General features: G+C 34.7%; 2 protein-coding genes across 2 annotated transcripts in view; both read left to right on the top strand.

Moving 5' to 3' along the window:
• Nucleotides 1-25,892, top strand: part of PHLDB1 (pleckstrin homology like domain family B member 1) — a 137,595-nt gene that overhangs the window by 1,485 nt on the left and 110,218 nt on the right. The window lies entirely within an intron of this gene.
• LOC147031121 (uncharacterized) lies at nt 2,330-25,224 on the top strand. The gene is made up of 5 exons (XM_085872211.1): nt 2,330-3,438; nt 3,534-3,728; nt 3,824-4,150; nt 23,840-23,963; nt 25,094-25,224. Exons 1-5 carry the CDS (start codon nt 3,346-3,348, stop codon nt 25,222-25,224), a joined length of 870 nt encoding a protein of 289 aa, XP_085728337.1. The 5' UTR covers nt 2,330-3,345.

The raw sequence follows: 25,892 nt of genomic DNA, 5'->3' as shown, positions 1-25,892 counted from the left end.
CGTGGACGTGTAGGAGAAATCTTGATGTAAACTAAGTAGGGAAACTGTGAGCTTAAGTGTTACTTGTCACCACATGGGGGAGGGGGGGGGGTTGGTGGTGCGGTGTTAATTAGATAGAGATTAAGGATAATTTCTCCCAGTATGTAATTGCCCTCCTGTGACTTTTCCCTATGTTTTTGTATTACAAACCAGCAATGATAGAATTACGTTTTTATAACCACAACAACCATTACAACCGAGCTGCACTACCAAGCAGGCAAGAAGCCCCACCTCCAAGGGTGACGTAGGGTGAAACTACGCCCTCAGGGGTGGATGATTGAGAGGCATGACGTCAAAGGGAGATCAGAAGTGAACACATAAGTGGAGTTCGGCGGAAGGGAGGCGATCGGAGAGAACGGCGCACGTCTGAAAATATAACGGGGAGCACGTCGTTGCAGGAGGAGAGAGACATGTTCGGAGAAGAAGGCTTGAAGCAGGACAGAAGCAAAAGAGGCAGGATCTGCGGTCAAAAGAGCAGGGCATTACGGCTGGCATTCCTTCAACGCATGAAGAAGACTGCACGATTCTTGTGTTCGTGCTGAGGTGAGTTTGTCTGCATGTGGGAGCAGAGCCAAAGCCTCGTGTCGAGCCATTTGAGTCAGTGTGGAGGGGCCTCAAAATTAGATTTAGGTTTTGTCACGTCTTGATTCATTCCCATTATAATTGTTGATCTTTCTGTTTTTTAAATCATTATTTATTTAAGTTGCTGGTGTCCGTATATCTATTGTGGGTTTGAGAGTAAAACCCCTGTGCTGTGCTATCATCCTGGTAAAGCTCCTGGCTGTTTTTATCCCACCATTTCCTTCACGTGCATGCACCATAATCTCCGAGAATCTCCGCAGTAAGCCTCCAAGGGGAAGTATTTGGCCGTCCATCCAAGTAGGGACAGACCCACTGGACACGGCAATATCATGAATATAACAAAGAAATTTGCAAAATTAATATTTGAATTCTGCTTAGTGTAAATCATGACAATACGGCAACTCACGTACTTAACAGTACCATACCTTTCATGCCATAAATGTGCGTAGGACTGCCGAGGCAGTTTCATTGGCAAGAAGTGCAATCCTGGACGGGTCACCACTCTGACACAGGTTACCCTGAATGATTATTACCCCAGTACACTGGTATTCATTCCACCGACTTGGGAAGGATAACAGTGCTGAGTCAACCCCACCTGGTGTTAATTCATTGGTTGGCAGGGGCTTGAACTCAGGACCCTGGGATCCCAAGCCAGCCACTTCAACCATCCATCCATCCATTGGGACCATTCTCTGTGCAGAGTGTTGGTGCTGCCTAAGCAGTCTCCTTGGCTATTGGACACAATACTGGATGGGACGCCTCTCCGATACAGTATACCAGCAAGCTGGCACTAATTTTGCCGACCTCGGAAGGATGACAGGCAGAGTTAATCCCACCAGGTATTAATTCAACAGCCGAGTGGTATTTGAACTCTGGATCATAGGATCCCAAGCCCACCATCCTAACCATTAAGCCAACACCAGGCGTCAACTCATGTACTTATCCTCAGTTAAAACAAGTCTGTCTAGATAGCGACATGTGGTGAGGTGTTGTGAATAATGTGGTGGTGTGTTTTGAATTATGTGGAGGCGAGGTGTTTTCAATAACGTGGTGGTGAGGTGTTTTTAATAACGTGGAGGTGAGGTGTTTTTAATAACGTGGCGGTGAGGTGTTTTTAATAACGTGGAGGTGAGGTGTTTTTAATAACGTGGAGGTGAGGTGTTTTTAATAACGTGGAGGTGAGGTGTTTTTAATAACGTGGAGGTGAGGTGTTTTTAATAACGTGGAGGTGAGGTGTTTTTAATAACGTGGAGGTGAGGTGTTTTTAATAACGTGGCGGTGAGGTGTTTTTAATAACATGGAGGTGAGATGTTTTTAATAACGTGGAGGTGAGGTGTTTTTAATAACGTGGAGGTGAGGTGTTTTTAATAACGCGGTGGTGAGGTGTTTTTAATAACGTGGAGGTGAGGTGTTTTTAATAACATGGCGGTGAGGTGTTTTTAATAACGTGGAGGTGAGATGTTTTTAATAACGTGGAGGTGAGGTGTTTTTAATAACGTGGAGGTGAGGTGTTTTTAATAACGTGGAGGTGAGGTGTTTTTAATAACGTGGAGGTGAGGTGTTTTTAATAACGTGGAGGTGAGGTGTTTTTAATAACGTGGCGGTGAGGTGTTTTTAATAACGTGGAGGTGAGGTGTTTTTAATAACGTGGCGGTGAGGTGTTTTTAATAACGTGGCGGTGAGGTGTTTTTAATAACGTGGCGGTGAGGTGTTTTTAATAAAGTGGCGGTGAGGTGTTTTTAACAACGTGGAGGTGAGGTGTTTTTAATAACATGGAGGTGAGTAGGGTGAATATACTGATTCTGGCTCACTTTTCCCTATGTAAATGAATGGAGGATTTTCAGCGATTCCCTTTTTTTTTCCCTAAAAATAAACCCCCTTTTTATCCCAAGGTATATTTATTTGTCTCCCCTTTTAACCTAGGGGCTCTCTATTCAAATAACCCAAACAACAAGATAAAGATTTGTTAAAGGTGATTTGAAAGAAATATCTAAAACGTCTTAGCCTCGGGACACTCTTTATCAAATAACCGATGCATATTGTTTAGCTCACTCATTGAACCTATAAAGATTTGTTCATTCTCAAATTCCTTCAATAGTTTAATTTTCTTTGCACAATAATCCCCATCTAAAATATTGACAAACAAAACATTTGAATCTTTATATTTTTTAAGATACCCCTTTTGTGCCATTACGAAATGATAAACTTCTCTTAATGCTCTTGTTTGACCACCTCCTGAGCCACAGGTTATTTTTTGTTAAGCCATGCCCACTTTTCGTAAGCCACGCCCACTTTCCTCTAACCCCGCCCACTTTTTTGTAGATTTTTTATAAGCCCTGCCCACTTTTCTTTAAGCCCCGCCCACTTTCCTCTAAGCTCCGCCCACTTTTCATGAGGTATTTTTATAAGCCACGCCCACTTTTCCTAAGCCCCGCCCACTTTTCATGGGGTGTTTTTTCTAAGCCACGCCCACTTTTCCTAAGCCCCGCCTACTTTTGCTAAGCCCCACCTACTCTTACATCATTTCCAGTTCATCTCTGACTCACAAAGAAATCACTAGAAAATTCCAGCATGTTTCAGTTTCTATGGTTTCCATGTTATGAAATGGTTTTCATCATGTTATGAAATTCCACCAGGGAATTTCCACAGGAAACCACAGCCAACAGTCTTTCCCTATAAAAGCCTCAAGCCCAGGCTCCATTTTAAACATTTTTTTTGCTGGTGATGGAGTGCTGTGTGCTTGCCTGGAACTCTCTGACTTGTATGGAACTAAACCTTCAAGTTGATGAACTGGATTCAAACCTCTTATCCATTGAGGTAAGATTTTATTTTCCTATTTTTAGTTCCTTTTAAACATCGACTCGTTTAATAATTAAATAACTTAATTAATACATCATTATTTCCTCTCTCAGGAAATTGTATCTGAAATGCAATATGAAAATACCGATTTTGCCACAACTTGGGGCGAAATTGTTGGCTTGGTTGAAGACCTTGTGAACGAGCAAGACCTTGAGTGGGATGACTTTGGGGTTCCTTGGAGATTGACTACTTGTATGGAACTAAACCTTCAAGTTGATGAACTGGATTCAAACCTCTTATCCATTGAGGTAAGATTTTATTTTCCTATTTTTAGTTCCTTTTAAACATCGATTCATTTAATAATTAAAAAACTTAATTAATACATTATTATTTTCTCTCACAGGAAATTGTATCTGAAATACGAAATGAAAATACTGCTTTTGCTACAACTTGGAGCGAAATCGTTGGCTTGGTTGAAGACCATATGAGCGACCAAGACCCACAGAATGAGTTCGTCCTTGATGATCCAACCAAAGAGTTATACCTTGGAGACCAGCAAAGTCCTGAAAAAGAGTTTTGCAACAATAGTACTCATTGTGAGTTATCAAGACAATACCCCCTGAACAAGTTATACCTTGATGAGCCAGAATACAAGTTTTACCTTGGAGACTCACAATTTTCAGACATTTTGAAAAATGGAGTTTTCCTTGATGATCCACAGTTATACTATGTGAGATCTATCACTGAAACCCATAAAAATTGGAAAAATGGAGATTTCCTTGATGATCCACAGTTATACTATGTGAGATCTATCACTGAAACCCATCAAAATTGGAAAAATGGAGATTTCCTTGATGATCCACAGTTATACTATGTGAGATCTATCACCGAAACCCATCAAAATTGGAAAAATGGAGATTTCCTTGATGATCCACAGTTATACTATGTGAGATCTATCACTGAAACCCACTATATTTCTGGAAATTGTGATTCTACCTTGGAGTCTTGGATAGATGGTTATATTTTTGGAGACTTGAAATGTGGGTTCTGGCTTGATAACTCACAATGTGATACATATCTTGGAAACTCAACAGGAATGTGGTTATACCTTGGAGACTTGGAAAGTTGGGTTTATTTTGAAGAATTGAAATGCTACCACTTTTTGGGATCTAAACCTATCAAGAAAATTCTTACTCCCTCTTTCTACGTCATCAAACCTGAAAGCCTTAAAAGACAGAATTGGAAGAAGAGAAAAAAACATAAAAAAAAATATACATTGTTCGTTCTGGGAAGAAAGTGCAGGCTAACTCCCCCTTTCTACGTCATCAAACCTGAAAGCCTTAAAAGACAGAATTGGAAGAAGAGAAGAAAAATATATATACATATATATATATATATATATATATATATATATATATATATATATATATATATATATATATGTGGAAATCTCATTTTGAAAAAGACATTGTGTTGGGCGAGGATTGAGTTGGGGTTGAGATTTTGAATGTGAGGGTTGGGGTTGAGATTTTGAATGTGAGGGTTGGGACACACACACACACTCACACACACACACACACACACACACACACACACACACACACACACACACACACACACACACACACACACACACACACACACACACACACACACACACACACACACACACACACACACACACACACACACACACACACACACACACACAAACAAACGTTAAGCCTTGACTATTCAGTTGAGGATTCTGTGTTTGGGGTTCACAGATCTAAGAACGTCCCCCTTGACACACATTATATACTGTAATACACCTCGGACTTGTCCCTCTAGTGTCCACAAAGGTGTATAGTAGGAGGTATGATCTGCTTAGTTTTGTCTTTTGTAATTCCTGTGAATAAAATGAACCTAAAATCTCTTCCCCTTCCAAATCATATATTTTATAAGTCCAAGGAACCGTATTTATTACATCAACAATTTTAAAAAGTTCTTTCATCCATCGTTCAGTAAAACCCTTTTCAAAATGAGATTTCCACCTATATATTCTTACGATATCACCAACTTTGAACTGAGGTTTTCTGACATTAATCTCTTTTTCATATTTTAATTTTGTAAATGTTTCTGATGGTTTCATATTTGTTGACATGTGAATCGTGTCATTATACTTATCCACAATATCCTGAATAAAAGATGACCATTGTTGTGAACCGAGTTGTGTGAATTTTTTATATAGTCTCTCTTTTAAGGTACGATTAAAACGTTCAACAACAACTGCCTTCCCTTCATTAAAGGTACTGTATAATGTAATACTGTTATTTTTTAGAAAATTCATAAATGTCTTGTTATAAAACTCTCTACCCTCATCAGTCCACAATTTTTTAGGTTTTCTCTTACTTTTATTAAATATCTGTTGAAAAGCTAACATAAGAGTATTACCTGTTTTGTTTTTTTAAAGGGACAACCCACGCATATCTACTCCTCAAATCAATAACGGTTAAAGCATACTTGTACCCCTTATCATTATTGAGTTCAATCAAATCAGCAGACCAGATATAATCTACTTCCTTGGAATAAACTTTCCTTCTCTGAAACTTTGTGAATATTGGTTTATGTAATTCATCAGCTAATTGCTCTTCAATCTTAATGACATCATTAGAGCTTACAAGTTTTTTGAATTTCCAAGTCCAAGTTTCAATTTAGCACTGATCATCTTCTTCACAATGAACCGATCAACTTTTTCTCTCAAGGTTGGATTTTGTATCAGAGACAAATTATACAACATTTCTCTATCGGCTTCATGTTTTTCTTCCAACGTTGTGGTATTCCCATAATCAATATCGTGTCTCATGCACACTTCATCAACTCTATTGATTGGTTTACTCCAGGATTTAGGATTGTCTGCCTCATCTAATCTTTTATCCAAGTTTGTGCCTGGACCACAGAAAGAATACCCTGGAAGATGTAATTCCCCTGGTATTCCAGTAGTTGTAAATTTACTTCCTGATAAAAACTTTTGTATATCTCCTCCGAGTTTGTGTTTGGAGATAAATTGATTTTTTTTTGAACCACACACCGAACATATACACCTTTTTGTATAACCCTGTTATTTTTACTTTTAATATATGAAATATTTTTAGGATTAGTTTTCTTTTTACATTTGAGACAATAACTCATTTATTTATGAGAAAAATTCCTGCAGAGTGCAAAAACCTTTTTAGTTTCCAATATGCACATTTGAATCTTAATTTTTAAAACATAAAGAATCCTTAGAAATGCCTTCACTCTCTCCTCCATTTATTTAAGAAAAAAAATAAAAATGAAAAACTTGAATAAAAATGAATATCTTGCCGATGACAATAGTCTTGTAGAAAATATTGCAAATAGACTTGTCAATTCTTTGTTTTCCTCCTCGGTGGGTTGAGTTATTTTCTGTAATACCCTTAATCTTTTTTGAATCTCACTGGCTTCCATATTTTGATATTTATTCATCCACTCTCTTTCCTCCCTCTCCTCCCTCTCTCTCTCTCTTCTCTCTTTCCTCCCTCTCTCTCTTCTCTCTCTTCTCCCTTTCCTCCCTCTCCTTCTCTCTCTCCTCCCTCTCTCTTCTCCCTTTCCTCCCTCTCCTTCTCTCTCTCCTCCCTCTCTCTCTTCTCTCTTTCCTCCTTCTCTTTCTTCTCCCTCTCCTCCTCCTCTTCCCTCTCTTCTTCAACTCCTTCCTCATCCCTTACTATCCTTGAATCGTTTACACCCCATAGAATATTATACATATATTCATCAGGATTTCTTGTTATTCCTGCATCCAAAATAATTTTTTTACAACAGGAAACCAATAAAATTTCTTTTGAATTTCTAAAAGAGCCTTACCTTTTCTTAACTTTATAATTTTTTCATTATTTAACATTCTAATTAAATCTAAAGTTGTCGGTTTATCAACATCAGCATAATGCCAATCTTTTATTGAAAATACCTCATTCTTATGTTGTAGAACATATTTATTAAAATACCGAATACCCTTTTCTTGAAGGTATGCTTGGACACAGAAATGATAATTTTCTTGAAGCCTTCTTGCTGTCATTTATGTATTAGAAATATATGTTAGAATAATATTATGGCACGAAACACCTCCCCATCTTCCCATAGTTAAATCATTTTGTATTTCCTTACTTATTATATATAATCCTGTTTTTTCTGTTTTCATGAGATAAACAAGGGCAAAACTATTATTATATTTACCCTTATTAAATTCTTTTATTTGTTGTTTACTAATCGTGGACCCACAAAACTCATTCTCGATACCAAGTGGATAATATTCTTCCTTACGAGACTGATTTAATTGTTCCAGGTCTTCGAGGTTAATTTTAAATGACCAATTATACCCTAAATCATTCATATCATACCCCCATTGTTCTATTCTCATACAAACGATACGCCCTTCTTTATAAAAATTTATTTTAATTCGAACTGTGAATTCTGTATGACCTGGAGATAATATCAACACTTCTGTATCTTTGGAATACACGGCTGTTTTATTTAAGTATATATATTGTGATAAATCGCTAAATCTCACCAAGTCATTCGCGTCAGTCGGGCTTGGATAATTTTTTAATTTATAAGCATTTTTCATGTTAATATTTTTGGTTATATTATATTTATGTCGTTCAGCCTGTGCCTTTGTGTAATAATTTGATAAATCAATATACAGTTCTTGAGATACACCAAAGATAGAACCATCTTTACCAACATAAGTCATTTATATTAGATTAAAAATAATATCATAAAATTTTTAATTTTTGTTGAGTTGAAATAACACATATAGACATAATTGACCACAACACTTGGAATTTAATTCTTGGACTTGAAATGTTTGATAAACACCATTCTGTAAGAATTTTATGACTTCAACAGGTGGTGGAAGACCAAAACTATCAAAATAATATTTGTCTTGACTATTAAAAATACAAACCCAATGAGAACCGTTCCCATTATTATCTTCTAAGTTCATAATAATATTCTTTGTATGTTTAGGCACATTTGTTAATTCATCTCTCATACAAATAACCACATTATGAATTTTTAATTTCTTACATTATTTAACAAGTTGTAAATTTGATGTTGTATTCTTTCCAAATTCTTTCAACCACTCATCAATGCTCATTTATTTATTAGAAAGATATAATCCATTACCTCTTTTAGTTAATTTTACACCTGCTTGTGCTATAGAAGAAAGCATATCTCCAACTAACAATCTCGCTTTATCAGGCAGACCTTCAAGTTTTTCAGCAAAATCTACAATTACACCACTTCCAGTAATTTGTTTCTCCAACTCATTGTTATGTCTTTCCAATTCTTTTTGAGCCTGGAGTTGAGCCTTCCTTTCGTTGGCAGTTTTCACCGCTGTTGAAATACCACCCGTCAATGCTCCAACCGCACTTAAACCAGCAAATAAAGGAATTAGAAATGGGAGAAATCCTCCACTCGTCTCTCTTATTGAATATTTTTCAACATTGGTTTTGTCATTTTAATTTTAAGTGAGCCAGTGTCATTCAAGATTTTAACCTGTTCTCTTGTGAGCAAAACATCAATTCTTACTGCTCCTTTTCTCTGAATTGTATTAACGTTAATCGTACAAGGCTTTTGATTTTGAACACAAGATGATAGTTTATGAAGATTGATTTGATTAACATATACCCCAGTTGGTACTTTGCCACTCATTTATTTAACAAAAAATTATGTGAGACTAATCATCACACCATTATCTGTATTAATCTGCAATTCTGTTTCTTCCAAAAGCAAACAATATGCATCAACTTCTTCACTCTCTCCTCTTTCAATGTATAGGGAAGTATCCACTCGATTAGACTTTATAGTTTCCTTTTGAGCGCTCAGGTCAAACGCATAGATTGTATACAAACTTTTAAATGCTGTCATATCTAAAATAGGTTCTTTATTTCCATTACTTTCACACACCTTTTGGTAAGACTTGTATGCTTCAGCAAAATCATTTTTTTCCCAATTAATTTCCAATCTATCTCGTGGATAAAATGTTCCATCTAGAGAAACGCGAAGTTGTTTCACCTTAGCATTATCACTCAATGCATTATTCTTATCAGTCGCAGTATCACCATCTGGCTTTTTAAAAATGATCCACAGATATCGTGGCTTTCCTTCCAGAACACCCAAATTCCACGTGTAAGTAGTTTGGTTGAGTTTAATGTGTTGACATCTTTTTTTGAGGTATGATACACTGAGTGGTTTCTTTGAGTTAAGTCTTCGATTCAACATCTCTTCTGTTTTAAGATTAGGAGTATATTCACTGATATACCAACTCATTTCCTCAATTACAAATTTATTCTGATCACCAAAAGCACTACCAACACCAAAAAGCAATCGATTTTCATTATCATTCCTTTGTAGTTGAAATCTAATTTTAAGACCATACAGAACTTTATCATGATCACAAAATCCAAATATACCTTTAAGAGGAACTGCCACAGTAAAACTATTTTCTGCTTTTGTATCATCATTATACATTCCTTTCCTTTGAGTATATCCAGGGTCTGTGTTTGTTCCCGTTGACATATCAGGAATAAAACCTTCCACAGACCCCTTTCCCATTCTATCACTGAATGTATAGAGTGTAAATTTCATCATTTCAGATACAGCAGAGACATAATCAACCGCTTCAACTTCTTGTGTTCCAATATACAAACGCACACTATCAAACATTTTCCAGAAGAAATCATTTACAAGTGTAGTGTTTGTGTTATTCCCAGCTTTAGTGAATTTAAATTTACACAACAAGAAACTTTCGGAGAGATTCAAATAGGTTTGTTGATTATTTATTTCAAAACTTTTTGTACCATTCGTATTCCAGTCTGTTCCAGTTATTGCATTTACCTTGAAGTAATCTTCTTTTTTAGTGGAGTTTGAGATAATAATAGTATCATCCAAATCATAGATACTATCAATTGCTTCCATACTTGTATTTATTTAGGAAAAAAGATGTTAAAACTTTTGAAACCCTGATCCAAGTATTTGAATTATTTTCTGTCGTTCTTGGGGGAACAACTGAGTTTTGCCTTTCTTAATTTCTTTTATTGCTTGTAATTTATGAGATTCCTTCTGAGCATCTTTTATACTCTTTACAGCACCTGCTACATTTCCCACAGCAGAAGCAGTTGAACCAATTAGATCTTTATGTTTAAGAATAGTTGAACCAATACCCATTAGAGTATCAATTATCCCATCTCCTCTAAATTGATGTCCAACACCCCTTTGTCTCTTAGGTTTATAGTATCCTCTACCAAGATACATACCTTCACCCTTGTAGTATGGAGAAAGGAACATCCCATCCCCTGTAATTATTTTATATTTTCCCAACTCGTGTTTCCTTACAATAACCATCGTATTTATTTATTGGAAAACTTCACGTAGGTGAATTCTGATGGATATAACTTCTCCATTAAAAGAAATCACACGATTATCTTGGTCGGTTATCCTAAAATTTACTCTGTGTATGGTTTTTCCTGACACAGGTAGATAAACCAAATTTTTGGGTTCCATATTGAATTTATAACCAATTGGGGTTGAATATGCGCTGAATGAAAACATTGTATTTGTTTTTTTTCCATCATTATAAGCACCATCAATCAAATCACAGTGAATTAACACTGAATTTATTCCTGAGGATATTTGAATGACATTATCACTGTAAAACGTCCCATTAGTTTCAATCTTTTTTGAGGAGAAACCCAATAACTCTCTAAATGAATTATCAATTGTGAAATCAACCTTGTAGTTATTTTTAACTTTAATCGTTGATTTTGAAGTATGTTTTTGAATGTTTATAACAATATTTTTTGGTTCATCACCCTGTTCTTTCATAAGACGAGCAATTTCGGAAGATATTTGAGAAATCTCATATGCTCCGGGTGAGACTGTTATCGCTTTGTATCCACTTCCCGGATTATAACTAAACTTGTCATTTTTCTCGGTTATATTAAATAAGGTATTATAAGTTTCCATGGACAATAAAGATGCCTCATATTCTTTTGTTGTGTCAAGTTGTAGTGGGTATGGGAATGAAGATGTGTGGTCGCTTGTTGTGAAATTGAAACTAAGGATTGTGCTTCTCATCTTATTTAATATGAGATAAAATGTCTTTATATTGATATTTATTAATTATTTTCATGTTCATCAACTGGTCTAAAATGGCTGATGCTTCATTAAAACAATTGTTATTTCCAGCCTTCTTACTGCCTAACAACAATAACAGTCTATTAACTAATTGCGATGGGTCATTTGGAAGAAAACTAACACCTGAACCAAGGATACTTAAAGCCTGAATAATGTGTTTCTCCTTCTCATTCTTCCTACTTTTACCAGAAAGAATAACCTTATAATTTAGAGTGTTCAGCAGATCAATATATACTCTATCATCATTATTTTCCATATCCAATGGTTTATCAATATACTTTGATTCATCCCTCACAGTTGAACCTTGTCTTCCATCTTTTGTGAGAAGAAACATTAATCTCGGAGTTAGTTTAACAGGGGGTTGAGCAGAACCCAAGAACCTTAATTCATCATTAAATATCAATACCTTTTCTTGAACAAGATGAAATATTGCTGATTGTTCTGTTGGAATGAGTCCTGCTTTGGTTTTTGAATCCGCTGAATATTCATTGTTTTGAAGAGCATTCACAATATAATCAGGGGGTCGATTAATCTCTTCCAGTTGTTGAAATAATTCTTCATCATGATATTCTAATTCTCCAATATGCTCTAATTCTTCCTCCGTCATTTGACTGAAATCTTTTAACATTTGGAGCTTTCTGGGAGTATATTTTATTGTGGGAACTGTGGAAACATCTTTCATTTTTTCTTGGGAAGTTTTTAAAAGTGGTTTAAAAAATTTCTCTTGTTTTCTTTCAAATGCTTCTTCGCCCGTTAGTGTCTGTCTGCGTTTCTTCTTGATGTCTTCCTGTTGTTTTACAACTTTTGAAACCAACTCTTGATGTTCCTTAAATCTTCTTGCTCTTTCTTTTGCATCCATTTATTTATTGTAAAATATCATTTAATGAATTGTAAAGATCAACAGGGAAATTTTCCTTTTCTTCATCATTCAAGTAGATGTGTTCAAATAAATCCTTTTCTTTAAATATTTCATCAAATTCTTTATTAACATTAATGCGAGTTGTAATTTCTTCTTCACTAATACTTGCATCTCTGCTTTTCATACGTTTGCGTTGAGTTTCTTCATCAACATTAAAACCGAATGATAAAATCTTCACTCTGCTCAGATATTTAATAATTTGTCTCGTTCCTTCTGGATTAGTTTCTAATATCCCAACACCACCAGATTTTAGTTTACTTAACTCACTCTTACAATGTGAATATTTTGTTGTACCAAGAGAAACCTCCTCAAATATTTGTCCTTCATTCCTCAATAGCATATGTTCCTCCAATGAAATATAGTGATAATCTTCACCTTTTATTTCTCCAGGTCTTATTGCTCTAGTTGTTGTTGATACAATGCGTATCACGGGGTGTTTTTTTAAGTAAATTTACAATATTCTCATTTGTACTACACAAGAACCTTGATTTATGAAAGTTTTTTTCCAGAAGCAGATTTACCCACAAGATTTATAATAATAGTTGTCATTTATATATGTAATTGTTTATAAAACAAAAAATATATCCCTTAATATCTCATCTTGTTTCACAACAATATATTTATATTTTTCAGTCGTGTGCTTCATGTAATCCACAAATTTCTTTTTACTACATAATGTGGAACAATTATCTCTCCAAAAATTATTGATATCTATTGAATTTAACTTGAATAAAATAAAAGTATTAGCATTGTTTCTGATGGAACGACGAGGAAGTTGAAAGTACGATTGACTAAGATAAATACAATTACAAGAAGAATGTCTCCTTCTTGTGTAGTAGCTGTCCATTACCGTTTGGTTTCTCTCATTAACACAATCATCAAAGATAACGAGGTTCTTTTTTGATTTATCCAAATCTTGGGGAGACGGTATATCATCCGTATTATAACTAAGAATACAAGTTATACGATTTGATTTCTTTTTACATCTCTGTGTATCACAAAATAGTTGAATTATATCTTCAATGTTATAATCATTTAGGTTTTTTGACGTTTAAATAAACCGATTATATCTTCTTTTTGAAGACCAGCATTAAAACCTTGTGAGAGTAGTTGATACTCTGGTTGAAAACTCGACTTTGTGAAAATTATTAAATTATCATAATCTAAAAAGTTGGGAGTGAGGAGCATTTTTAAAAGTAAGCAGGTTTTTCCACATCCACTTGAACCAACTATGAGACATCTTAATGAATTTGGAAGATTTTTATGGTTGTTAAATTTTATCTTATTTTCCCAAATAGGTAAAAAATCATTCATTTATATATTTGGAAAACAGGTTATTTAATTTATTATTGGCTTTTTTAGAAACTCTATATTTTATCCTAAGTTCAGGTTTAATTTCAAGATAATCCATTATTTTATTTATACAATATCTTGTGTTGATATTTCCCTGAAAATTACATCCATGAATAATATATAACAACAATCCTTTGAACATTTCTCTTATACGTTCAGTTTCTTCCCTTGTAAGGAAAGGTGTGTTATCACCCTCATACTTTACATTCATTTCTCTAATCAATCTTGTAAAGTAATTCATTTTTGGTGTAAATCTAAAAGAATTATTTTCCTTTTTATATTTTTTATTATCATTAATTAGAAGATAATCACAGAATATACATTGTTTATAGGCTTTTGACTCTGTGTTTAATCCCCGTCTTTCGCACACAGGACAATTCTCAAATTTGTCATATGGAGAATCAGGAAAGTCTAGCATATTTATAAAGTAAAACTTTACTTAAACTGAAATTCATCTATACTTTCAGTTGTATATTGACTCATATTTAATATTACCATCGATATCGATATACTTTTTTTCATAATCAGATTCAACGACAACATTTTTTATATTAAAGGTAATTTTAAAATGATCGTTAATTACTATTGAACGAAATGTCATTTCACCTGATATATTAACATCCTTTATTTCATCAGGATTTACATCTTTAGGGTTGTTGAAAAAAATACAAATTTCTCCTTGCATATTACAGATGGTCTTATCTTTTCTTTCTAAAGCTTCATCCATAAGGTTTTTGTTTTTTGATACTTTTTCTTGTTTCATTGCTTTTTCTAGTTTTGAATATATTACTAGAAGGAGAGGAGAAACTTTTGTTAGAGATACTTTAATTGATGTTCTACCAGGTATACTAAAAGCCCTTCCACTGAAGGAAATTGAAGAACTCATATTATTTACCATAATAGTTTTTATCCAATAGTTGTTATATTTATCTTTGTTGAATTTTACATCCTTGACATATTTCTCAGTATCTTTAACAGATGAAGAGTTTGATTGAAACTTGTCTTTTGTGTCTTGAAACATTGTATTTATTAAGTGAAAAAGTTGGAGGACAAAATGGTTTTAAGCACAGATTCACCTGTAAAATAAACGAAATTTTCATCAAGAAAATTTTAGTATCAGCAAAGATTTATTATATAAATATGGTGAATACAACATACTGCGATGTTTGTAATCACAAATATAAACATTATAGAAAACACCTCCGAACCAACAAACACACATTTAATCTGTTTCATAAAATATCTCCTCTTGAGTTGGAAAGAAAACATTGTGATATCTGCTCAAAGGATGTTTTGAAGAGTAGTTATAATAGACATCTTCAATCACAAAAACACAAGAAAAATGAGTTTAAAGTAAAGGGAGACTATTATATTGAAAACTCTGATGGGGCATTTAAAGGGCATATAAAAATAAGGATTTTTCAATTTGGAGAACCCGGTCCATCATCAATAGCTGAATCAATTGAAATAGTGAAACCTGATGTTGAAAAATTTATTAAAAAGACATTAAAAGAAATGAAAACTTTAAAGTTTTATATGGGAGTGAAAATGAATATGAAAAGATAAGATGAAGAACAAACTCCTTATATGAGAACAGATCTTCATTTTATAACATCATTTCAAGATTTTTTGAATAGTGGGGTTTATGAAGAACTATCAAGACAAGAGGAGGATGTTGATAATACAGTGGTAGGAAGTGGATTCAATATTAAAAAAATCATTTTAGATATACACATTCTAAAATCAAACCCTCTTAAAGCTTCTTCTTATATTGAATTACCAAAAGAAATAAAACGAAAGAAGGCAGTTGTTAATATTAAGAATAATGATAATAAATGTTTTCTCTGGTCTGTTCTTGCTCACTTACATCCACCAAAATGTAATTCAGAAAGAGTAAAACAATATATGAAATATGAGAATACCTTGGACATTAAAGATTTTAAATTCCCAATGCCACTAACAGATATTCCTAAATTTGAGAAAAAGATTAATCTTTCTATTAATGTATATGGATTAACGGATACAAACAAAGTTCAAATATTAAAAATTTCAAACAACTATAAAAATGAAGAAACACACATTGATCTTTTATATTTTAGTGTTGGAAAGAATTCACATTACACATACATCAATAATTTATCAAGATTAATCTCTTCTCAGGTATTCAGAACAGCAAACAAAATATATCCTTGTAAGCGATGTCTTAATTCATTTCATACAAAAGAACGATTAGAACAACATTCAAAATATTGTAGTAATCATAAATCAGCTGTAATTACAATGCCTAAACCTGGTGAAAAGATTTCTTTTGAAGATTATAATAAATCTATCATGCACCCATTTGTGATATACGCTGATTTTGAGTGTATCCTGAAAAAGATTAATACTGCTTCTCCTCATCCAAAAGAATCATATACAAATAAATATCAAAAACATATTCCTTGTGGTTTCTGTTATTATATCAAATCATCTGTTGGAGAAAAGTATAACAAACTTGAACATTATCGTGGAAAAAAAGCTTCACAAGAGTTTGTAAAACGATTAGAAAAGGATTGTATACGACTCACTAAATTAATGAAAGAAACAAATGAACCGATGAAATTAACCAAAGAAGAAAAATTAGAATTTAGAAAGAACAATATCTGTCATATTTGTGAGGGGGAAATTAAGGAGTCTAAAGTTAGGGATCATTGTCATCTTACTGGTAAATATAGAGGTCCCGCTCATTCCTGTTGTAATCTTAATTATAAATTACCTTCTTTTATTCCAGTCTTTCTTCACAACAGCGCCAACTATGATACACATCTATTTATAAATGAACTTTCAAAAACACCAGGGAATATTTCTGTCATAACAAACACAAGTCAAAAGTATATTTCATTTACAAAAATGATATTCACAAAACCTATAACTCGTATTCGGTTTCTTGATTCTTACAAGTTTATGGGAACACCACTAGCCTACCTCGCATCAAATCTAAGCTCCACGGACTCTTTTCCAAATCTTAATTCATTCTTTCCAAAAGAGGAAATTCTCACTAAAGAGGAAATTCAGATTAAAGAGAGAATTCAAAGTAAAGAGGAAATTCTAATTAATGAGGAAATTAATGAAGAAATTCTAACTGAAGATGAAATTCTAATTATAAAGAAAATTCGAACAATGAATGAAATTCTAACGAAAGAGGAAATTCTGATTAAAGATGAAATTCTGATTAAAGAAGGAATTCTTACGAGAGAGGAAATTCAAACAAGGAATGAAATTCAAAGTAAAGAGAAAATTCTTACAAGTAAGGGAATTTATCCTTATGATTATATGGATTCATTTATGAGATTTAAAGAAACACAACTTCCATCAAAAGAAAGTTTCTATAATAACCTTTATGAAGAATAGATAAGTGATAAGGAATATAAACACGCACAAGAAATATGGAAAATATTTAAGATAAAGAACCTTGGAGAATATCATGATTTATATCTAAAAACAGATGTTTTATTGTTAGCTGATGTGTTTGAAGCTTTTAGATCACTCTGTCATAATAAAAATTGTTATGGATTAGACCCTGCCCACTATTTCACAGCTCCTGGTTTAGCTTGGAGTGCAATGTTGAAAATGACAAAACAAGATATAGATTTAATCAGTGATGTTGATATGCTTTTGATGATTGAGAAGTCCAAGAGAGGTGGAATATCACAAGTATGTTCAAAAAGATATGCTAAAGCAAATAATAAATATCTTCCAAATTATGATAGTGAAAAAGATAGTAATTATTTGATGTATTTTGATGCTAATAATTTGTATGGATGAGCAATGTCTCAATCTCTGCCTTATGGTAAATTAGAGTGGGTGGAAGAAAGGATTATGAAAAGGCTTTGATGAATATTGTTATTTCTTCTCAAGAGGAATTGAATGACGAAGAAGAAGGTTATTATTTTGAAGTTGATTTGAGGTACCCGAGTGATCTTCATAATAAGCATAAAGATCTTCCTTTTGCATGTGAGAAAGAAACCCCAAAGAAAGAATGGTTAAGTGATTATCATAAAAGTTTTAATATTAAAGGTAAATCAACAGAAAAGTTATTAACAACATTCTATGATAAAGAGGGATATGTTTTGCATCAGAGAAGCTTAAAACAGTTTTTGAGAGAAGGATTGAGAGTAGCTAAAATTCATAGAGTTTTAAAATTTAAACAAAGTCCTTGGGTGAAAAAGTATATTCAATTCAATACAGATATGAGAGCAAATACAAAAGTAAAATTTGAAGGGGACTTTTATAAATTAATGAATAATGCTGTATTTGGAAAGACTATGGAAAATGTTAGAAACAGGCAAAACATTAGATTCGCAACATCTTGGAAAGAAGCTTCGAGATTGATAAATAAACCAAGTTTTGAGAGAGAAGAGGTTTTTTCAGAGAACTTTTCTGCAATTCATATGAAAAAGGAAAGTATTGTAATGGATAAACCAATTTATATTGGAACAGCAGTTCTTGATTTATCAAAGATATTGATGTATGATTATTTGTATAATGACTTAAAGAAAGAGTATGGTGAAAATGTTTCATTGTTGTATATGGACACTGATAGTTTTATCCTAGATATAAAAACTGATGATGTTTATGAAGATATGAAGAAAAATATTGGAGTATATGATACAAGTAATTTCAGCAAGAAGAGTGAGTTATTTTCTAAAAAGAATGAAAAGGTTATTGGTAAGTTTAAGGATGAGTTGGGTGGAAAAGTAATGAGTGAGTTTATTGGATTGAGAGCAAAGGCATATGCTTATAAGTATGGTGATCAGATTGATAAGAGGTTAAAGGGAATAAAGAAATATGTAATAAAGAAATCAATAACTTTTAGAAATTATTATAATTGTTTGATGAATAAGAAAGAAGAATATAGGAAAATGAATACAATAAGAAGTTATAAACATAACATAGTGAAGAAGTAAATAAAAAGGCATTGGGAGCCTTTGATGATAAGAGATTTATTTTAGATAATGGAATAGATTGTGTTCCATATGGATATTGTATGATAGAGTGAATAGAATAGATTGTGTTTTAACGATGGGAAGATGGGTTAGGGTTTTTTAAGGGCTACCGCCGCGTTTTTTTCGCAATATATAAATGATTAAACCAAGTATTAATCAAACTAAAGAGTGGAGAAAATCTCAGTCTTGGTATATAAATGGAAAACATAATGAATGTGAAAAATATCAAATAAGTCTTATTGAAAAAATAACTAAAACAAAGGTAAATAAAACAAAGAAGCGAATCAATTTAAAAAGTAGTAAGTTAGAGGATGTAAAGAAAAAAATGAATATCCTTGAATGGACTGAAAACTTTGATGGTTATCAATTGAACAATGAAAAAACAATTTACTATAATCTCAAAATGATATGTGGCTCAGGAGGTGGTCAAACAAGAGCATTAAGAGAAGTTTATCATTTCGTAATGGCACAAAAGGGGTATCTTAAAAAATATAAAGATTCAAATGTTTTGTTTGTCAATATTTTAGATGGGGATTATTGTGCAAAGAAAATTAAACTATTGAAGGAATTTGAGAATGAACAAATCTTTATAGGTTCAATGAGTGAGCTAAACAATATGCATCGGTTATTTGATAAAGAGTGTCCCGGGGCTTAGACGTTTCAGATATTTCTTTAGAATCACCTTTAACAAATCTTTATCTTGTTGTGTGGGCTATTTGAATAGAGAGCCCCGAGGTTAAAAGCGGAGACAAATAAATATACCTTGGGATAAAAAGAGGTTTTATTTTTAGGGGAAAAAAAAGGGAATCGCTGAAAATCCTCCATTCATTTACATAGGGAAAAGTGAGCCAGAATCAGTATATTCACCCTACTGAGGTGAGGTGTTTTTTTTACGTGGTGTTGAGGTGTTTTTAATAATGTGGGGGTGAGGTGTTTTTAATAATGTGGTGGGGTGTTTTTAATAACGTGGTGAGGTGTTTTTAATAACGTGGTGAGGTGTTTTTAATAACGTGGTGAGGTGTTTTTTAATAATGTGGTGGGGTGTTTTTAATAAGGTGGTGAGGTGTTTTTCATAACGTGGTGAGGTGTTCTTCATAACGTGGTGAGGTGTTCTTAATAACTTGGTGAGGTGTTTTTAATAACGTGGTGAGGTGTTCTTAATAACGTGGTGGGGTGTTTTTAATAATGTGGTGAGGTGTTTTTAATAACGTGGTGAGGTGTTTTCAATAATGTGGTGAGGTGTTTTTAATAACGTGGAGGTGAGGTGTTTTTAATAATGTGGTGGTGAGGTGTTTTTAATAACGTGGAGGTGAGGTGTTTTTAATAACGTGGAGGTGAGGTGTTTTTTACAACGTGGTATTGAGGTGTTTTTAATAATGTGGGGGTGAGGTGTTTTAATAACGTGGAGGTGAAGTGTTTTTAATAACATGGAGGTGAGGTGTTTTTTACAACGTGGTAGTGAGGTGTTTTTAATAACGTGGTGTAGAGGTGTTCTTAATAACGTGAGGGCCAGGTATTTTTAATAAGGTGGTGAGGTGTTTTTAATAAGGTGGTGAGGTGTTTTTAATAAGGCGGTGAGGTGTTTTTAATAACGTGGAGGTGAGGTGTTTTTAATAATGTGGCGGTGAGGTGTTTTTAATAATGTGGCGGTGAGGTGTTTTTAATAACGTGGAGGTGAGGTGTTTTTTACAATGTGGTGTTGAGGTGTTTTTAATAATGTGGTAGGGTGTTTTTAATAATGTGGTGGGGTGTTTTTAATAACGTGGTGGGGTGTTTTTAATAACGTGGTGGGGTGTTCTTAATAACGTGGTGGGGTGTTTTTAATAACGTGGTGGGGTGTTTTTAATAACGTGGTGGGGTGTTTTTAATAACGTGGTGGGGTGTTTTTAATAACGTGGTGAGGTGTTTTTAATAACGTGGTGAGGTGTTTTTAATAATGTGAGGGTGTGGTGTTTTAATAACGTGGTGAGGTGTTTTTAATAACATGGTGAGGTATTTTTAATAACGTGGTGAGGTGTTTTTAATAACTTGGTGAGGTGTTTTAAATAATGTGGTGAGGTGTTTTTAATAATGTGGTGAGGTGTTTTTAATAACGTGGTGAGGTGTTTTTAATAACATGGTGAGGTGTTTTTAATAACGTGGTGAGGTGTTTTTAATCACGTGGTGAGGTGTTTTTAATAATGTGGTGGGGTGTTTTTAATAACGTGGTGGGGTGTTTTTAATAATGTGGTGGGGTGTTTTTAATAACGTGGTGGGGTGTTTTTAATAATGTGGTGAGGTGTTTTTAATAACGTGGGGGTGAGGTGTTTTTAATAACGTGGTGAGGTGTTTTTAATAACGTGGTGAGGTGTTTTTAATAACGTGGTGAGGTGTTTTTAATAACGTGGTGAGGTGTTTTTAATAACGTGGTGAGGTGTTTTTAATAATGTGGTGAGGTGTTTTTAATAACATGGTGTTGAGGTGTTTTTAATAACGTGGTGTTGAGGTGTTTTTAATAACGTGGTGTTGAGGTGTTTTTAATAACGTGGTGTTGAGGTGTTTTCAATAACGTGGTGTTGAGGTGTTTTTAATAACGTGGCAGTGAGGTGTTTTTAATATCGAGGTGAGGTGTTTTTAATAACGTGGTGAGGTGTTTTTAATATCGTGGTGAGGTGTTTTTATTAACGTGGTGAGGTGTTTTTAATAACGTGGTGTTGAGGTGTTTTTAATAACGTGGTGAGGTGTTTTTAATAACGTGGGGGTGAGTTGTTTTTAATAAGGTGGTGAGGTGTTTTTCATAAGGTGGTGAGGTGTTTTTAATAAGGTAGTGAGGTGTATTTAATAAGGTGGTGAGGTGTTTTCATAAGGTGGTGAGGTGTTTTTAATAACGTGGTGGTGAGGTGTTTTTAATAAGGTGGTGAGTATTTTAATAACGTGGTGGTGAGGTGTTTTTAATAACGTGGTGTTGAAGTGTTTTTAATAACGTGGTGGTAAGGTGTTTTTAATAACGTGGTGGTAAGGTCTTTTTAATAACGTGGTGAGGTGTTTTTAATAAGGTGGTAAGGTGTTTTTAAGAATGTGGTGAGGTGTTTTTAATAAGGTGGTAAGGTGTTTTTAATAACGTGGAGGTGAGGCGTTTTTAATAAGGTGGTGAGATTTTTAATAACGTGGTGGTTAGGTGTTTTTAATAACGTGGTGTTGAAGTGTTTTTAATAACGTGGTGGTAAGGTGTTTTTAATAACGTGGTGGTAAGGTGTTTTTAATAACGTGGTAAGGTGTTTTTAATAACGTGGTGAGGTGTTTTTAATAACGTGGTGAGGTGTTTTTAATAACGTGGTGAGGTGTTTTTAATAACGTGGTGAGGTGTTTTTAATAATGTGGTGAGGTGTTTTTAATAAGGTGGTAAGGTGTTTTTAATAACGTGGCGGTGAGCTGTTTTTAATAAGGTGGTGGTAAGGTGTTTTTAATAAGGTGGTGGTAAGGTGTTTTTAATAACGTGGTGAGGTGTTTTTAATAAGGCGGTGAGGTGTTTTTAATAAGGCGGTGAGGTGTTTTTAATAAGGCGGTGGTAAGGTGTTTTTAATAACGTGGTGAGGTGTTTTTAATAAGGTGATAAGGTGTTTTTAATAATGTGGTGAGGTGTTTTTAATAAGGTGGTAAGGTGTTTTTAATAATGTGGCGGTGAGGTGTTTTTAATAAGGTGGTAAGGTGTTTTTAATAAGGTGGTGGTAAGGTGTTTTTAATAACGTGGTGAGGTGTTTTTAATAAGGCGGTGAGGTGTTTTTAATAAGGTGTCCTGCATTGGAGTCATCAGAAGGAACTCACACAAGCAAAAAGAAAAGCTGAAGTCATGAGGAGGAACCTGGATAGGATTCACATTTCAGCTGCTGCTCCTCTACCTTCAAACCCATCCAGGCACAGTTAAGTGTGCCTTTTTCAAAAAAAAAACAATAAAATTTAAAAAATAACCAAATTAATAACAATTTAAAAAAATCAAATAATTCCGGCTGCCAGACCACGTGTCTGATGAAGTTGAAATTTAAAACATGTATTCCCCGTCATGACTCGATCACATTCGTGAAGTTTCATGTCGACTGATTAAGCCGTTCCAGAGAAAACATGATTTAATATTTTTCTTCAATCAAATATGGCTGCCAAACCATGTGATCTACATCATCATATGTGTGAACCTTTTGTTCCTCATGGATAGGCGGTCATACATGTTAAGTTTTGCTTCGATCTGTTCAGCCACTTCAGAGAAGAAGATTTTTGAAAGTTTTATTTTTAAAACAATATGGCTGCCAAAACACATGGCTGATGATGACATCAAAAAAGTTGTCTGTGGACCATTTTATCCCTAAATGACCCTCATCAATTTTCATGCTGATCAGATGTAGCGTTCTACATATGCAATTATTATATCATAACAAAGGCACCAATACAATGATGTTATTAAAAATAAATGTCAATAAATAAATTAAAATCGCACTCGTTCCCCATAAGGAGTACTTGCTATGTGCCAAGTTTCATTTTTTTTCCTTTGTGCGGTTTCAGACACAGAGGTTCAAAGTTTTTCTATTTTTCCAACATGGCTGCCACACCATGTGATCTGTGATGTCAAAGTTATGATCAAAACATTTGACATGAATCATCGCACCAATGGCGAAAATTTCAGTTCAATCTGACAAGCAGTTGCGGAGAAGACGACGAAAGTTCTGTGCGCACAAACAAACAAATAGACAGACAGACAGACAAACAAACGGACCCAAACACAATACCCTCTCCTTCGGCAAGGGTAAATAGACAGGAATACAAAACATGTTCAAACTACCAGACCTCATGAAACTATAGATACAGAGCGCCTTGGACAGCTCGGAGTATATCCATCAAGTGGAGTTAATTCAACAAGACTCAATGAAAAGCTTCTTGTTCAAATCCCAGGACTTGAAGCTTATGAAAGTATAATTATGAAGTGGTGCTCACCTTCAAGGAAGACATTGGGGATGCATTATTGGCTGTCAGAAAGAAAGATTCTGACAAGGATGCTGTTATACTTATGAGGGCGGCACAAATTGGATGCAAAAACATTCTTGAGATAAAATATCAGTTTGAAGGTTCATTTAACTGATCAGCAACATCCTTACTATAATTCACGGAGTACCGGTGTTTGTATGCTTGTTTGTCGTGCTACTCCTGCTCCAGTTCTCGGCTGAATCCATCCAGACTTACTAAATAGGATCAGCATGACCCCAATTCATGTATTGGGGTTGGTTTTGGGGTTTTTTTTTAACTTCGCCGGTGGTCTGAGGCAGAAGGGGGTGGGGGGGGGACCATCTCTGTAAATGTGTATCGTGTAGTGCCACCTCCAGGTGTAGGATGGTATTACAGGTTTCCACCATTTACAGTGCAGTATTCCTGTCCCCACGTTTTCCAGTGCAATGAGGTGTTTTGAATTATAAGCAGAAGGTATGTTTTTGCTTCTTGCACATCATCGAGAGTTTTATTTGTTTTTGTTTTGCCTTTCCAGAGCTGTCAGTTACCTATACACCGCCTAAATAAAAGGTATGCGTCAGAAGCACGTGTTGCATGCATGCTCGGAACAAGATCTCCTGAAGGGCGGGTGGGTACTCTGCTCATGGTTCTAATCCATCATCTTTCACTACCCTTATTCAAATGATACTTGGAGGTACAAGCATCCAAATCAAGACAAAGTAATGCTGCCTCAAGCAGAGCAGCACCGTCATTAACGCAGCTGCTTGTCCTTAACTCCGTTGAGCGAGGCAGAAAGGAAAGTCAAGCCGTGCATCATAGCTTGGATGGTGAAACAGCTATACCTTTATACGTCGGTCTCCTGGTACACAATAAAACGAGGAAGCGTGATGTTGTGGACATTTTTTTTTTTTTTGAGAAAGGGCTATCTGTGCCACATGACAGAGTGATTCATTTTCCTACTCATCAGGCAAACCGAGCTCCAGCAATACTTGAGAAAAATGGTGTTATTTGTTCAACCATACTGAGAAATGGACCTGCATACCACAGGGAACCTTGATAGGACAGACCACAATCCCTTCTCGACATCAGCCGGAGGTTCTTTTCATGGGACAGCAATTTCTCCAACCCAGTATATGTCATACACCAAAAGTGGCACAATTAGAAGTCATCGTGACATTCCATTGCCACATGGTTCTCACAGATTAAAAAGCTATTTTGCCTTTACCTACAAATTATACTGATTTATCACCAGCAAGTTTTCCTCATGACGATCCCTGCCCACCAAATTCTGAAGGGCAGTGTACGATGGCTCCAGGAATCGACTCCACCGAGAGGAAAAATGACTGGCTTGACAAAGTAAATGGTGGAATACAGAAAGATTAACTGCCTGGTGAAGATAATATTTCATGGTCTATATACTTTGCTAGTTCACACGAGGAGGTTCCAAGACCTCCTACAATTACTGGTCGACCTCCTTTGTATTGGGACAGTGCTCATACACTTGCAATGGTAAAGCATGGGATGGATGTTCTCAAAAAAGCAACACAGCATGTGAACCCAGAGCAAGTTCCTGTTCTGGCAGTAGAACAACCGCTGCATGTTATTGCCAAAAAAGTACAATGGACATTGCCAGAAGAGTATGAAGAAGATCGGTATGTGGTTATGAAGGGTGGCCTTCACATAGAAATGGCCATGCTGAATACAATGGGTGACTTTCTCAATGGAAGTGGATGGACAAGCATAATGGCAAAGTCTCCAAATGTTACAACTGAAGGCAGAGGAGGTAGCGTACAAAAGGGTTCACACACATCAATAGCACAATGGGCTCATCAAGTCACTCCAGCTTCCCCATCTGCTCTTCAGACAAAAGCATATGAATACTCCAAAGGAGCCACGCAATCAGAGGGTACACTGTCTTTTGTTGACTGGATCAAGAAAACGGGGGACCAAAACATTCTCAGTTCTGTTACTGGAACAAGGTTAAAGATCTTGAAGTACTTTTTCTGCAGTTATTGATATCACGGCGTGAAGAAAATTTCAATCTCTATGTT

The sequence above is a fragment of the Eptatretus burgeri genome, chromosome 3 (genome assembly GCF_056783735.1).
Source record: "Eptatretus burgeri isolate ZD-2024b chromosome 3, Ebu_testis_v1, whole genome shotgun sequence".
NCBI lineage: Eukaryota > Metazoa > Chordata > Myxini > Myxiniformes > Myxinidae > Eptatretus > Eptatretus burgeri.
Note: the sequence above shows the minus strand (reverse complement) of the source record. Positions and strands in the feature narration are given on the sequence as shown.